We start from the raw sequence: 14,442 nt of genomic DNA on the forward strand, positions 1-14,442 counted from the left end.
CTTGTGTGACTTATACTCCGGAGCGACTTATAGTCCATAAAATACAGTAATCGACTGAAAAAATAATCGTTACCGTCCAAATACCGTATTTTCCGGACTGTAAGTCGCACTTTTTTTCCTAGGTTGGCTGTTCCTGCGACTTATACTCCAGAGCGACTTATAAATGAAAAAAGTGTTTGCTACATAAACACTGGACACCTTTTCTGTTTATGTTTATTTTTTGTGTAGCTGAATAACCATTGTGTTAGCATATCTTACACCTATTCAGCCTGTTCTCTATTCTTTTATTGTTAGAACTTGCCTTCCAAGAGGACGTAATGTCTGTTTTGGTCAAGTAGTTCATAAAATAAATTACCCGCAAAAAATGCGACTTGTACTCCAGTGCGACTTATGTATATTTTGTCTACCTAATTATGCATTTTTGGCCTTGTGCGACTTGTACTCCGGAGCGACTTATATTTCCAAAAATACAGTAAATGCCACAAAACATACAAAAACAAAACACCACTAACAAGTTGATGTACTTTCTTCCTACATACTAGGTGCCGGGGTCCCTCAGTTCAAACCAATTGCCCTCAACTCCGGTTTTCGGATCGAGGTCCTGGTCAACGGCTCTCTACTCATCAAACACGTGCTGGAAGAAGACAGTGGCTTCTATCTTTGTCGAGTCAGCAACGACGTCGGGGCTGATGTCAGCAAGTCCATGTATCTTAATGTTAAAAGTAAGTCATGTGTGTCACCTTTTCTCTCTGTGAATCTGACCTATAGTTCGTTTTTTTCGGCTAACTATTGTTATGGTAATGGTTTAATTTCATTTGAACATGCATCAGATTACAATTGAATGCATCACATAATCAGTTCACAGTTCCACATGTCCAAAAGGAATAGGAAGAAGCAAAGCTTATTAAATCCTACCCCTCCATCTGGTACTTTTACAATCAGTAACTGTTATATTTGTTCACTTCCTGCCTTCTAATATAATATAATACTAATATATAATTTATAATAATAATATAATTTAAGTTTTTTCATTTCATTTTTTGCTGTGCTTTTTCTGTATTTCACCCAAATTGGGGTGGTATAGGTCCTATACCATGTCCTATACCACAGGTGTCAAACTTAAGATCCGGGGGCCAGATTCGGCATGCAATATCTTATTATAAGGCCCTGCAAAAAGCCTGGAAAAAATCCAATAGAATATCCTTTTTAACTTAAACTTAACTTAACTTAAAAATGATCTTATAATTCAGAAAATTTTATAATAATATACAATTATTAGTATTTTATTTTGTAAATGTTTTAATTACATTAAAATTAATAATTGTACAAATTATACAATAGTTAGTTGTATAATGAAATTACTGCTTGGAACCTGATTTTTATGGTAATGTTAATGGTAATGGTTTTATTTCATTTGAACATGCATCAGATTACAATTGAATGCATCACATAATCAGTTCACAGTTCCACATGTCCAAAAGGAGTAGGAAGAAGCAAAGCTTATTAAATCCTACCCCTCCATCTGGTACTTTTACAATCAGTAACTGTTACATTTGTTCACTTCCTGCTTTCCATAATACAGTTTAAGTTTTTTGTTTTTTTTTTTTAAATAATGTACCGAAGTACAAGGTGATATTTCCATTCTGTCGTCTTTCAATCATGCTAACTAGTAACTGTCAGCCCACTAGCACGGTACTTTCTCTTATGATGCTCGATGTCCGCTTTGTGCCTCAGAGCAAAGGTTGTTAATTTCCGCTGGTGTGTGTGTGTGTGTATATGTGTGATCGTTGCTACCGGGGTGTTGGGGTTTTGGCTCTGGTTTTGATCAACCACTGCGAGACGAGGCTTATGCCCCCTTGGCTCTTATCAAGTGACAGCAGAGTACTCCCCCGCTGAGCTTCACACTCTGTCTGCCAGCTGAACAACAGTCAACCATCTTTTGGACCGTTCCTGTCTGAAACATCACACATTGATTCACTGCTATTTACAGTCAAATATATTAGTACATAGTAGTTTTTTTCTTAGTTTCAACATCATTTGTGATGACTTTTGCATAGTACTGTAGTACTGTACAGTATATACTAGATGAGTACGTGTCAGCAGTCCCACTGGAGCAATCTGTGCTCTTGAGGAGGCAGGTTGTTGTTGTGATACTTGTGTTATCCTGATCTGCACCCCCATTGCTCCCTGTAGTAATCAGAGTCTTCTCGGGCCCCCGGAGAGCCACACCTCATCCCCTACCTTATGTGTGTATGTATGTGTGTGTGGAAAGAGACACAGCTTGTTAACTGCCTTCTTTTGTTGCTAAAAAACACGCAACGCTCAACTGTTTGTTTGCGGTTGTAATATTTGTCGCAGTTATAGTATATTCTGTACACACTGTACTGCTTATGTTGTTTATCCAGGACAGCCGGCACCGTTTGAGCAGCTACTTAAGAGGCTTAGGAGGCCAATTAGAGAAGCACGCAAGCTGACGCATGCTAAAGTACTCACGTGACGGATAGTATGATCTTCGCTTTGTATTATTGGCTGTCCAAAGTGTGGCTTCATGAGGAAACAAACACTACAGAATCTATTATGGGGTTTTAATGAGATGCACACGGGGTGTATTATTCGGTGAAGGTCATGTGACACAGGTGAGCAAGTATTTGCGCACATGTGTTTGTGAAAGGAACTATTATAAAAGAATAATGACACAGCCACTCATCTTGATTAAATGAATTGCTGCTATAGCTATGTCCTAGCTTGGCGCTTGAGTATTTGTTCCTCGGCTGCTATGGCATCATAATACACTATGCATCATTCCGGAATGGACACTAACAACAGTATAGGCTGCATACATTTACCGCACTGGGATTCACACGCATATTCCTGCTGTTTTTATTTTCCCTCTTAAGTATCAAACAGCTTCTTATGCAACTAATAATCCATTACAAATGATTTTTATGTGCTTCCTCGACAAGCATCCTTACCTCCAGTCAATTCATTACCAATCCGCATTGGATGCTATCAGACAGCAAGTGAGTGTTTATCAGTGCCAATTAAGAGCAATCAAGGTAATTAGGCATCATAATGTCACTGGATACAGCAATGAGGGCAGAGGACATAATGAGGTGTCTATGAAGAGAAGCGGTAAATGGCCGTGTGGTCATTGAACAGCACCCTTCAGAAAAACAGAAGCAGCGCCCTCTTGGTCTGATCTGTATCTCTTTCATCGTCTTTACTCGTCCGCGTCCGCGTCCGTGCAAGCAGCCTTCCAGCTCCTGTGCGTGAGACCCGCCCCCTTCTCCAGGCGTACATTTCCTCTCATGCTCCATGTCCAAGCCAAATTGTGCAGCTAAGGAAATTATTTCAGTACATTGCAGACGGCCAGTGAACTAGTCAGCTCTGCACATACTCCTTCCCCCCCACCAACACCGACCCCCCACATCCTGGCCAGCTCATCCCCAGCTCCCACTTACAGAGTGCCTGCAGGGCGGGGAGCTACACTCATTTCTGCTCGTCTTCTCTCTCGCCCCATGGAGCCCACCGTGCCCTGTGGCCAACACTAGTGTCCAATGTCGTCCGATTTCAGTGTGCTCCAAACATAGCTTATAACATTATTATTGAAATCCATTTTGAGTCCATTTTGTGTACAACAGAGGTCAAAGATTGGTCAGTAGGAACAGCATAAAGTAGAAAAAGCAAACCCGGTAGAAGAAGACCAGGTTGTCCATGCTTTGGGTTTTCTCTAATGCACACAGTCATTCATTTTCTACCGCTTTTCCTCACAAGGGTCGCGGGGGTGCTGGAGCCTATCCCAGCTGTCTCCGGGCAAGAGGCGGGGTACACCCTGGACTGGCGGCTAGCCAATCACAGGGCACATATAGACAAACAACCATTCACACTCACATTCATACCTATGGACAATTTGGAGTCGCCAATTAACCAGTAGCTAATAGTCTAAAAATAAAGAATTCATTTCAAGAAATGCTGCAAATGTTTGACAGACAGTATGAATGGCCTGCAAGAAAACACAAATGTCACAAATGGCAATTCCACAACTTCACGGAGTCAACGATGATTCCTTTACTATATCATGATATGGTATCATAATTTTTGGACTATTAATATTAATATATTTTGTGGCCGTATTCAACCACAAAACAGTAACTCATTCATTCATTTTCAAACAACCATTCACACTCACATTCATGCCTATGGACAATTTGGAGTTGCTAATTAACCTAGCATGTTTTTGGAATGTGGGAGGAAAAACTGGAGTACCCGGAGAAAACCCACGCATGCACCGGGAGAACATGCAAACTCCACACAGAGATGGCCGAGGGTGGAATTGAACCCTGGTCTACTAGCTGTGAGGTCTGCGCGCTAACCACTCGCCCGTCGTGTTGCCTAATGCACACATATACATACAAATATGTCTTAAAACCAACCAGGCTTTACCATGATTATGATTGACTGCAACATGTAGTTCATACAGCTCTTGTGCATCATGAAATCATCCGCATGGAGCAATGGGAAAATCCAATAAACTGAATGAAAATGCCAGAAAGAGACTACTGTCCACAGTGGAGACAGTTTTACTCCATTGGACTTATGGATGCACATAAATTAACTAATTACACTAATTATTAAGAAATATGTTTGCCGAACTTGAGGTGAGACTTTCAAACCTAAACAACCGCAAAGCATGGCGGTGGCAACATCATAATCCGGGGCTGTTTTGGTTATCGAGTATACAGACCGGTGCATAAGAGGAAGCAAGAGAGGGAGATGAGGTAGAGGGAGAGAGGAGTGCAGAGACTGCCCAATTCTGGTTGGCATGGCAACCTGGCCAGGTGAAAGGAAGCCTGGGAGCAGGAGGGAGTGGGGGGGGGGGGGGGGGTGTTGTCTCGTGAGAGTAGCCAATCAGCAGCTGGCTCATCTGAATCCCCTGCAGGCTTAGTGTATCATCACTGCCCTCTGGGCGGCTGTGGAGGAACAGTGTTCTATAAACACACATTCGGAGAAAGAAAAAAAAAGTGTTTTGTTTTTGCTTTGGATGTGGAATTAAAATGGCTTTTTGATTTATTTATGTTGACATTAAATGCCTACTGCCACACACAGCAGTACTATATATATATATATATTATTATAATTATATTTTATTATATATAATTATATATTATAATAATATTTTATTATATTATATTTTGTCAACCTCCTACATGTAAGTGCTTGTAGTTTGACTGGTCTTCCGTTGCCCTAAAATTACTTTGGTTGGACTTTTAGCTGAAGTTCTTCCGGTTACATGGATGTATAGCATGTGTATAGTGATACAAACGTCACCTTTGATTTGATGTCATCTATTTATCCTCCACATTACTATTATTTATTATTATTGTTATATATTTATTTATATATATATGTATTTATTTTTTTATATATTTATATAGAATTTTATATATATTTATGTATAATAATCTATTTATTCTCCACATTATTGTTATTATTATTATTTATTATTGATATATATATTTTGTAATATATATTTATATTTATTATTATTTATCATCTTTTATCTCTGGTATTATATGGGAGCCAGACATTTGTGTATTTATTCTCCATATTATTATTATAATAATTATTTTTTATATATATTTATTTATTTATACATATTTATATATTTTTATTTATTTATTTTTTTATATATTTATATATAATAATCTATTTATTCTCCACATTATTATTATTATTTATTATTGATATATATATTTTTTTGTAATATATATTTATATTTATTATTATTTATCTTCTTTTATCTCTGGTATTATATGGGAGCCAGACGTTTGTGTATTTATTCTCCACATTTGTATTATTTTTATTATTATTATATATGTGTATATATTTTTAATTTGATTATTTATTTATTATATATATTTATATGTATTATTATTTATCTTCTTTTATCTCTGGTATTATACGGGAGCCAGACATTTGTGCAATGACAATAAAGGAAGTCTATGTATTTATCTATCTACCTATCAGTGACCATAGAAAGACAACCACGCTGCCCCACCTTTACTGAGAGCTGGATGCTTTAAAAGATGACAAAGAAATCTAAAATTCCATGCAGTTTTAATAGATTTTTTTTTCTCTTTGATGCTGAAATCCATTTGATATTTACAGTGCAGACATCTTGTTTTCCGCTGCATAGTAGCCAAGCTGCTTCCACAGTGTGCTGTTTGTCACCTCGCGGTGTGTTCCGACGTTCCAGGGGTGTCAACAACATTGGCAAAATGGAAGTAGCTCCGCTCTGAAATGATAACATTTACACACAACCCGAGCTGTGATATTTTTCCCCAATGTCTTCTCTAAATGCAACTTGCTGAAAATTCAAGCGTGTCATGTAAAATAAAACTGCGTTCTTTCTGTTGGACGTGTCCCAGACGGAGTAAATAAGAGATGAGGCTTAAATGTTTGCAAGCTCTTGCCTGACACTACTCATCACATCACTGGAATCATGCTTTGGGTGTGTGTGTGTCTGTATGTGTGTGTGTTTGTGTGTAAGCTTGTGTGTACATCTGGATGACTATCCGGGGAATGGAGAGCTGCTCCTGTGTGAGCGATATTGCCGGTGTGTATTTCGAAGGTTGATTGTACCTTTTTGGCACCTCACATACAAGATCCATGCCAAAAGAGCTTGTTCCATGAAATGACTACTAAAAAAAATCAGCCATTTTACAGGAAAATTGCTTAAAATGCATTGTGGCTACCTCCATTGTGATTATGTGTTGTCTTATTCGTTTTTGGCTTAGTTCCCGCCATGATCACATCCTACCCCAACACCACGCTGGCCACACAAGGTGAGGAGAAGAAAATGAGCTGCACGGCTCACGGTGAGAAGCCCATCATGGTACGCTGGGAGAAAGAGGAACGGATCATCAACCCTGAGACCAGCCGCTATGTAGTTACAGTCAAGGAGGTGGGAGATGAAGTCATCTCCACCCTGCAGGTAAGAAAGGATTCATCCATATGAATAGAAAACATATGGCTCATGTTTTGTGTTGGTTTTTGTTTTCTCGGGCAGCTGTGACTACAGATGTAGTTTACCACAGTATACACTAATTACTTTTTATAGGGTATGTAGTCATTTTGGTGTACCAGCCTGTTTGACGTGTACTCGGAAACTTTGTCAAATGGACCTGATCATGTTACTGTGCCTTTCACACTTTTTTCTTCTGGAACTCTTGCATCTCGGTGCATTTGGCAACCATCCCTTCAGTCTAGAGCTATCTTATATCATCTTTGACTGATGGACTGATGGTGGACTGATAAATGCTGCGCAGATGATAAGCAAAACATCTTCTAAGACACCGTGAAAAGTCCACTTCCAATCAAGTCAACGCCATGAGAACAAAATATGGGTTGTTCTTGTGAAAAAGTCAACAACAGGAATTAGTGATTTATACTTACTTACTTCTTACACTATTTGGTGTGGTGCGTTTGATCCGTCAGAAAACAAAAACATTGTTTGGGAATTGAAAATATATCAACATGAGCATTCTGACATTGGTTTCAATTGGTTGAGGTAGTAGTTCAGCGTCTAAAAAAACAAGGCGGAATGAAAAATAATATGTTTTATAAATAAAATAAAAAACATTTAAAAATTCACGCATTCATACAATTATTGTTAGGACCAGTGGCATCATTAGGCCTATTTTAGGGGGGCTTCAGTCCCCCTAAAATGTTTTAAAATGGTATTTTAATAGATTTTTTTTGTGTGATGTTATTTTTTACAAAAAAATCTCATTTTATTTTTATATTTTATATTTTATATTTTATATTTTATATTTTATATTTTATATTTTATATTTTATATTTTATATTTTATATTTTATATTTTATATTTTATATTTTATATTTTATATTTTATATTTTATATTTTATATTTTATATTTTATATTTTAGTAATAGGGCAAAAGCAGGCTAATAAGCAAGCCAATAAGCAGGCTAGCCTACTACGACTACTAGTAGTAGTAATTTTATATAATAGGGCAAAAGCAGGCTAATAAAGCAAGCCAATAAGCAGGCTAATACTAGCCTACCACTACTACTACTACTACTACTAGTAGTAGTAGTGATAATCAAAAGAAGAATAATGATGATAGTAATAATAATAGGCTAATTAATAATATAATAATGATTATTATATCATTTATCACTGTCCACTGGGCACAATGGTTGCAGAGCTGAGCAGTGATTTTGCAGTATAGATTGTGTGTACTTGTGTACATTTAATGGTGGCCTAAAACAATTAAGTATCTCTACTAAATCTGAACAAAAGTGGGAAAGTTATATGCCGGTTCTTGTTCTTTATTTGTTTTTTGGATTTTTTTGGATTTTCTTTTAAATGCCTACTACATTCATTCATATTCTGTGCATCTCCAAGGGGCTAAGCCCCCCCACCCTGTCCTCAGAACCTAGTGACGCCCCTGGTTAGGACGTTTCATTGGCCGTAAACTGGTTGTGGTTCACCCATCAGATCATGCCCACAGTCAGAGAGGACTCAGGATTTTTCTCCTGCCATGCCATCAACTCCTTCGGTGAAGACAGAGGAATCATCCAGCTCACAGTACAAGGTATTTACCCTCGTCTAATGCTAGAAAATGTACACTGGAAATCTATATGAGCAATGGCGAATCTTTTTGTGGAAGTCCAAATTTATTTGTGGCATACCCCGCCCCCCTACTCTTTGCAGAGCCCCCAGATCCACCAGAGGTGGAGATCAGAGAAGTGAAAGACCGAACCATTGCCCTGCGTTGGACCATGGGATTTGACGGCAACAGCCCCATCACTGGCTTCGACATTGAAAGCAAGAACAAATCAGGTTGGGAAAAATATAGTTATGTTGTCACAGCTCGATCAAACATCTCCACGTGTGGTCAGCAGTGAATCATCACCGCATTCACAAATACGACCGATACAGGTCCTTAAACTGATACCCTCCCCTTTTTGACAGCCTCCTGGGACACCGCTCAGAAGACCAAAGATGTCTCACCTCAGCTCAACCAGGCCACCATCATCGACCTACACCCCTCCTCCACCTACAACATCCGCATGTTTGCCAAGAACCTCATCGGAAAGAGTGAGGCCAGCAATGAGCTCACCATCACCACTGATGAAGCAGGTGATATATCGCACGTTTCAAATCCACTTCCTTGGTGAACGGTCCACTTGAAACAAGCACCACAGGAAATGTATGTTGTATTATTACCAAAATTCCCACAAATTCCGTAATTCTGCATTTTTCCATCACAACATTCCCATTGTAAAAAAATAACTCAAAATTTCTTAATGGATTTAACCATTCCAACATGAAATTCCTACTCCGGGAATTTCAAATTTTTACCTACAGTATTTCAGTTTAGGGCTGCACGGCGGACGAGTGGTTAGCGCACAGACCTCACAGCTAGGAGACCCCGAGTTCAATCCCAACCTCGGCCATCTCTGTGTGGAGTTTGCATGTTCTCCCCGTGCATGCGTGGGTTTTCTCCGGGTACTCCGGTTTCCTCCCACATTCCAAAAACATGCTTGGTTAATTGGCGACTCCAAATTGTCCATAGGTATGAATGTGAGTGTGGACCAGTCTAGGGTGTACCCCACATCTCGCCCGAAGACAGCTGGGATAGGCTCCAGCACCCCATGCGACCCTTGTGAGGATAAGTGGTAGTAAAACGAATGAATGAATGAATCATTTGAGTGTTAAGTTGATGTGTGATGAATTTAGTGCTGTTAGTAATATGTTCTTTGAAAGATGACACAGTGTGTCAGACTGTTGACCTCTTGAGATTTCTGATGGGTTGACAATTTTTTGACTCCAATTTTTTTTACTCCAAATTGTCCATAGGTATGAATGTGAGTGTGAATGGTTGTTTGTCCTGTGATTGGCTGGCTGGCCACCAGTCCAGGGTGTCGCCAGTCCGCCTCTCGCCCGAAGACAGCTGGGATAGGCTCCAGCGCCCCCTGCGACCCTCGTGAGCATAAGCAGTAGAAAATGATTGAATGAATTTCAGTTTAGGTTCAGCTCCTTGGTATTCACATGCAAAATTCTCCCAAAATTTCCATTTCTTGTCCGCCCCAGTTTGCACTGCTCCCGAGAAGGTTACTGCTTGTGACGTCAACAAAAAGATCCAAATGCAGACAGAAAGACAGACAAGAAGCCAAAGGATGGACGTGTTGATGGGGTCAATTCATTAACATCACAGTGACATCAGCCCCATTGGCTCTCTTGCATTATTGAACACACGCTGACCCTGCACTAAAAGCAAAACTTTTCAATTAGCGGCCTCAGTAGTAAATGTCACACAATGGTCAATAGAGTCAGTCTGGACCCCTTTCTGCAAATTAGCCCCTGATCCATTCATCTCCCCCCGCACAGCACTTCTACTCACCCCCGGCTCTTCCCCTTTTTAAAGACACCCATCACATTTGTGCTAACAGCCAGGTCCACATGCACTTAAAACATTCAGTATTTGTCTTTGGAGACAGCTTTTTGTTAATGAACTCAGCGGGTTATAAATCTGTCCTCAGCTCCTGACGGACCTCCTCAGGACGTGCAGCTAGAAGCTCTCTCTTCTCAGAGCATCAAAGTTTCCTGGAGGGTAAGTTATTCCAGGTGGTCCTCGGATTACAAAACCAGCTCCACTACACTCCCACATATGTGTAAACAAAGGTTTCTGAACATTTATCATATGATTAACTGCCAGGCCCTTTTCTCCTCTGCAAGGCACCCAAGAAGCATCTCCAGAACGGAGCAATCAGAGGCTACCAGGTGGGCTACAGGGAATACAGCTCAGGTGGAAACTACCAGTTCAGTGTAATCAGTGTGGAAACAACGGGGGACAATGCAGAGAGCCTGGTATTGGACAACCTCAAGAAGTTCACCCAGTACGGGGTGGTGGTGCAGGCCAGCAACAGCGCAGGAACCGGGCCGTCTTCTACAGAGGTAGCTGCCACGACACTGGAGGATGGTAAGAAAAACACCCACTCAGCCTCAATGTTTAAAAAATAAATAAATACATCAAATTTTATGTCAATTGATATCAATTACGGGAATTTTTACGGAGGTTATATTAGTTTGAAGTTTTAATAATAATAATAATAATAAGAGATTCTTTTTTTAATTGTTTATTGTTAATTTATTTATTTATTTTTTATTTTTTTATTTTGTATTTATTTTTATTTATTTATTTATTTATTTAATTTGGATGGATTCAAATTATAATGCACTTTCCATTCTTCAGAATCACAAAGTGCTTTACAGGAAAAATGAATAAAAAATGAGTTAATTTTAATTTTAATTTTAATTTTAATTTTAATTTTAATTTTAATTTTAATTTTAATTTTAATTTTAATTTTAATTTTAATTTTAATTTTAATTTTAATTTTAATTTTAATTTTAATTTTAATTTTAATTTTAATTTTAATTTTAATTTTAATTTTAATTTTAATTTTAATTTTAATTTTAATTTTAATTTGGATGGATTCAAATTATAATGCACACAAAGTGCTTCACAGGAAAAATGAATAAAAAAAGAAAAAAAATACGGTCTTAGTTTTTCATGTTTTTGTTATTTGTTGCAAGCCGTCCAACTTTGTTCGCTAGTCTTTGAACCCACCATCTAAATGGTAGCTCTGTATACATGAGAATATATACAGGAGAATATGAGAATATATGAGAATATACAGGAGAATTTTGGAATATTCCACTTGTTAGTACGTAGATAATACAAATTCTGTGGGTTGTTTATGAACAAGGCAATGCAACTGATGCTGTGATGATTTCCAAAGAGGTTGGCAGCGTGTGAGGGGACTTCAAAGTGATCTTATATCACACCCTAGTGGGGATTACTGGGTACTGCTGCATGCTTTATCTCCACTCCTTGTTGTGGAATAGAAATGAAACCCACTCATCCAGTCTAGTTTATCGTCTCATTCTCACCTCTTTTGTTTCTTTCTCAGTTCCAAGTCGTCCTCCAGAGAACGTCCAAGCCATGGCTACATTTCCAGAGGTCATCTCTCTGTCCTGGTTGACCCCTCCTAAAGATGCGTTGAATGGCAACCTGCTGGGTTTCAGGGTTATCTACTGGGCCAACCTGCCTGATGGAGGTACTTTTATACTTGTTTCCATTTTATTGTTTTATATAGAAATATGAAATCCGGACTAAAAGCGGGTCACGTGTGATTCCTGAACATTCTCTGGATTGCAGCAGTATATTTAGAAGCTGGCCTGGTCCGGTCTTAGTCTTAGTGTGACTCAGTTGTTTTTATTCAAGTTATTTCAGCATATGCTTGAAAATTGCTATGAGCTAAAGACGGTGCGATGCTGAGTCAGCAGGGATGTTAAGCGATGCCGGTGAGTAAGACGTCGCTCGGAGTCACCCCAGGTGCATTGGTGCAAGGAATCCTTTCTTTTTGCAGACATTGATAAAAAGCCCGTGTCCAGCCGCCGACACGGGACGACATGCGACGCCTTTGTCGCATGCTGTGTTTGCGTGAGTGCGATTGGTTGTGACAGCATAATTACCTTTGACCCCTGCTCTGTCGCATCATATTGGCCTGCATGTTGAACATGAGTGCTTAAGGACTCGACAGCCATGAAGAGTTTGCATGGAAACAGTCTGTGATCTGAGTGGGTGAGTGCTAAAAAAAAAAACAAAAAAAAAACTGTCAGTACTATTTTTGGTTTGTTTATAATATATCCCTGGCTGTAACTCAGTCAATGTGGATATGTACATATGTGTACTTTTGACCAAAAAAAACACCCCCACCACAAGATCTTTGCTTTCTAAAGGTTTGTCAGTTGTAAAAAATCCTCCCCCTGAGGACTCTAAGTGGGTTTCGAATGGAGGATAAGGGAATCTTAAAGTACCAAATCATAAAATGAGAACCAGATTGTTTATTCCTGACAACAATACCTAATACAGACGTCCGGGCCTATCTGGAGTCCCTGTATGCCTACAAGTAAGCAGGTCTTATTACAGCACAGCTGCAAATAAGCACCCTTCCTTTCCCTACCCGGCCTTTTATAAACTCAAGATTGTGTAAAAGGCTGGAGTCCTGGACCAATCAGCTTTTGCCACTGCCCTTGCTTGAACCGCTTTCCTTTGTTCTCTGGGGCATCAAGGCATCTTTTCCTTTGTTCGCAGGGGCATCAAGGCATCTTTTCCTTTGCAGGAGCATCAAAGCATCTGGAACATTCTGCTTTTCCTTTGTTGCAAAGCAAGCTGTCATATGCGTACCCGATGTTTCCACCTTAACTGTCAGTTTTCACGTTAGTCCCTTTTTTTGTGTGGTGTATAAGTAGCTTTTATACAGAGACTATGTGTTTGCTTTTATCTTTAGCTAACAAAATTGAGCAAATACCTTCACTTTCAACAAGATGGTTGCTCCTCACATGATTACTTCGTATGGTCATATAATCACACTGCTTATTTGCAACTGCGCTGTAATAAGACCCGCTTACTTGTAGGCATACAGGGACTCCAGATTGGTCGTGAGAGGCCAGAAGACATAAAAGATGAAGTACTTCTATTTAATCTGTGAAGACAAGTTAAAAGTTGGATGGAAACAGAGATACGGTCTGACCAGCGTCGCCATGACATATCAATAATTTAGACGCTGACAGCAGAGGTTAGCGGGTTGCCAGACAAGGCCTGCCACCCCTGCAGACCTTGGATACTTGCTTGCTTACATTTTCTGATTGAATTGGACGTCCAATTGAAGACTGGTTTGGACGTAACATTTATTTATGGCCAAACCAGCTCGGGTTTGGACCCATCTTCACTGAAGAGCTGGATTGACTTATCTTTGTCTCTCCGCAGAGCTTGGAGAGATCAGTAACGTGACAACTTCCAAGCCCTCGCTGGAGCTGGATGGCCTGGAGAAGTACACCAACTACAGCATCCAGGTGTTAGCCTTCACCCGAGCAGGCGACGGGGTTCGCAGCGAACAGATTTATATCCGCACCAAGGAGGATGGTAGGCGGTTCTCAGACCATCACTTTTCTTGAGTTGACTTTGTGGTCATTTAATAATTGCATTGATTGTGATTTTAATGCAAGCAGTAAATCAGTGTAGTCTAAATTGGTAATGGTAATGGTTTAATTTCATTTGAACATGCATCAGATTACAATTGAATGCATCACATAATCAGTTCACAGTTCCACATGTCCAAAAGGAGTAGGAAGAAGCAAAGCTTATTAAATCCTACCCCTCCATCTGGTACTTTTACAATCAGTAACTGTTACATTTGTTCACTTCCTGCTTTCCTAATATAGTTAATTTTTTTATAGCATAGTGTTATTATTATTATGTTTTAAACATTTTTAAAATTTGTAATTTTTTTTATTAAAAATTATTTAATTTTAACTTTCTTTTTTTTTTGTCACGTATGATATGA

The 14,442-nt window shown here is 39.1% G+C and overlaps 1 protein-coding gene across 2 annotated transcripts in view; it reads left to right on the forward strand.

The window, feature by feature from the left end:
* The window catches only part of dscama (Down syndrome cell adhesion molecule a), a 92,838-nt gene that overhangs the window by 66,481 nt on the left and 11,915 nt on the right, over positions 1-14,442 (forward strand). For both annotated transcript variants that reach the window (XM_058087997.1, XM_058087998.1), the window contains exons 11-19: positions 543-722; positions 6,798-6,994; positions 8,525-8,621; positions 8,741-8,869; positions 9,002-9,169; positions 10,573-10,643; positions 10,769-11,012; positions 12,004-12,150; positions 13,866-14,021. In XM_058087997.1, coding sequence (XP_057943980.1) covers positions 543-722; positions 6,798-6,994; positions 8,525-8,621; positions 8,741-8,869; positions 9,002-9,169; positions 10,573-10,643; positions 10,769-11,012; positions 12,004-12,150; positions 13,866-14,021 — 1,389 coding nt within the window. The remainder of the gene's footprint in view (positions 1-542; positions 723-6,797; positions 6,995-8,524; positions 8,622-8,740; positions 8,870-9,001; positions 9,170-10,572; positions 10,644-10,768; positions 11,013-12,003; positions 12,151-13,865; positions 14,022-14,442) is intronic.

This window comes from Doryrhamphus excisus, chromosome 11, assembly GCF_030265055.1.
Source record: "Doryrhamphus excisus isolate RoL2022-K1 chromosome 11, RoL_Dexc_1.0, whole genome shotgun sequence".
Classification (NCBI taxonomy): Eukaryota; Metazoa; Chordata; class Actinopteri; order Syngnathiformes; family Syngnathidae; genus Doryrhamphus; species Doryrhamphus excisus.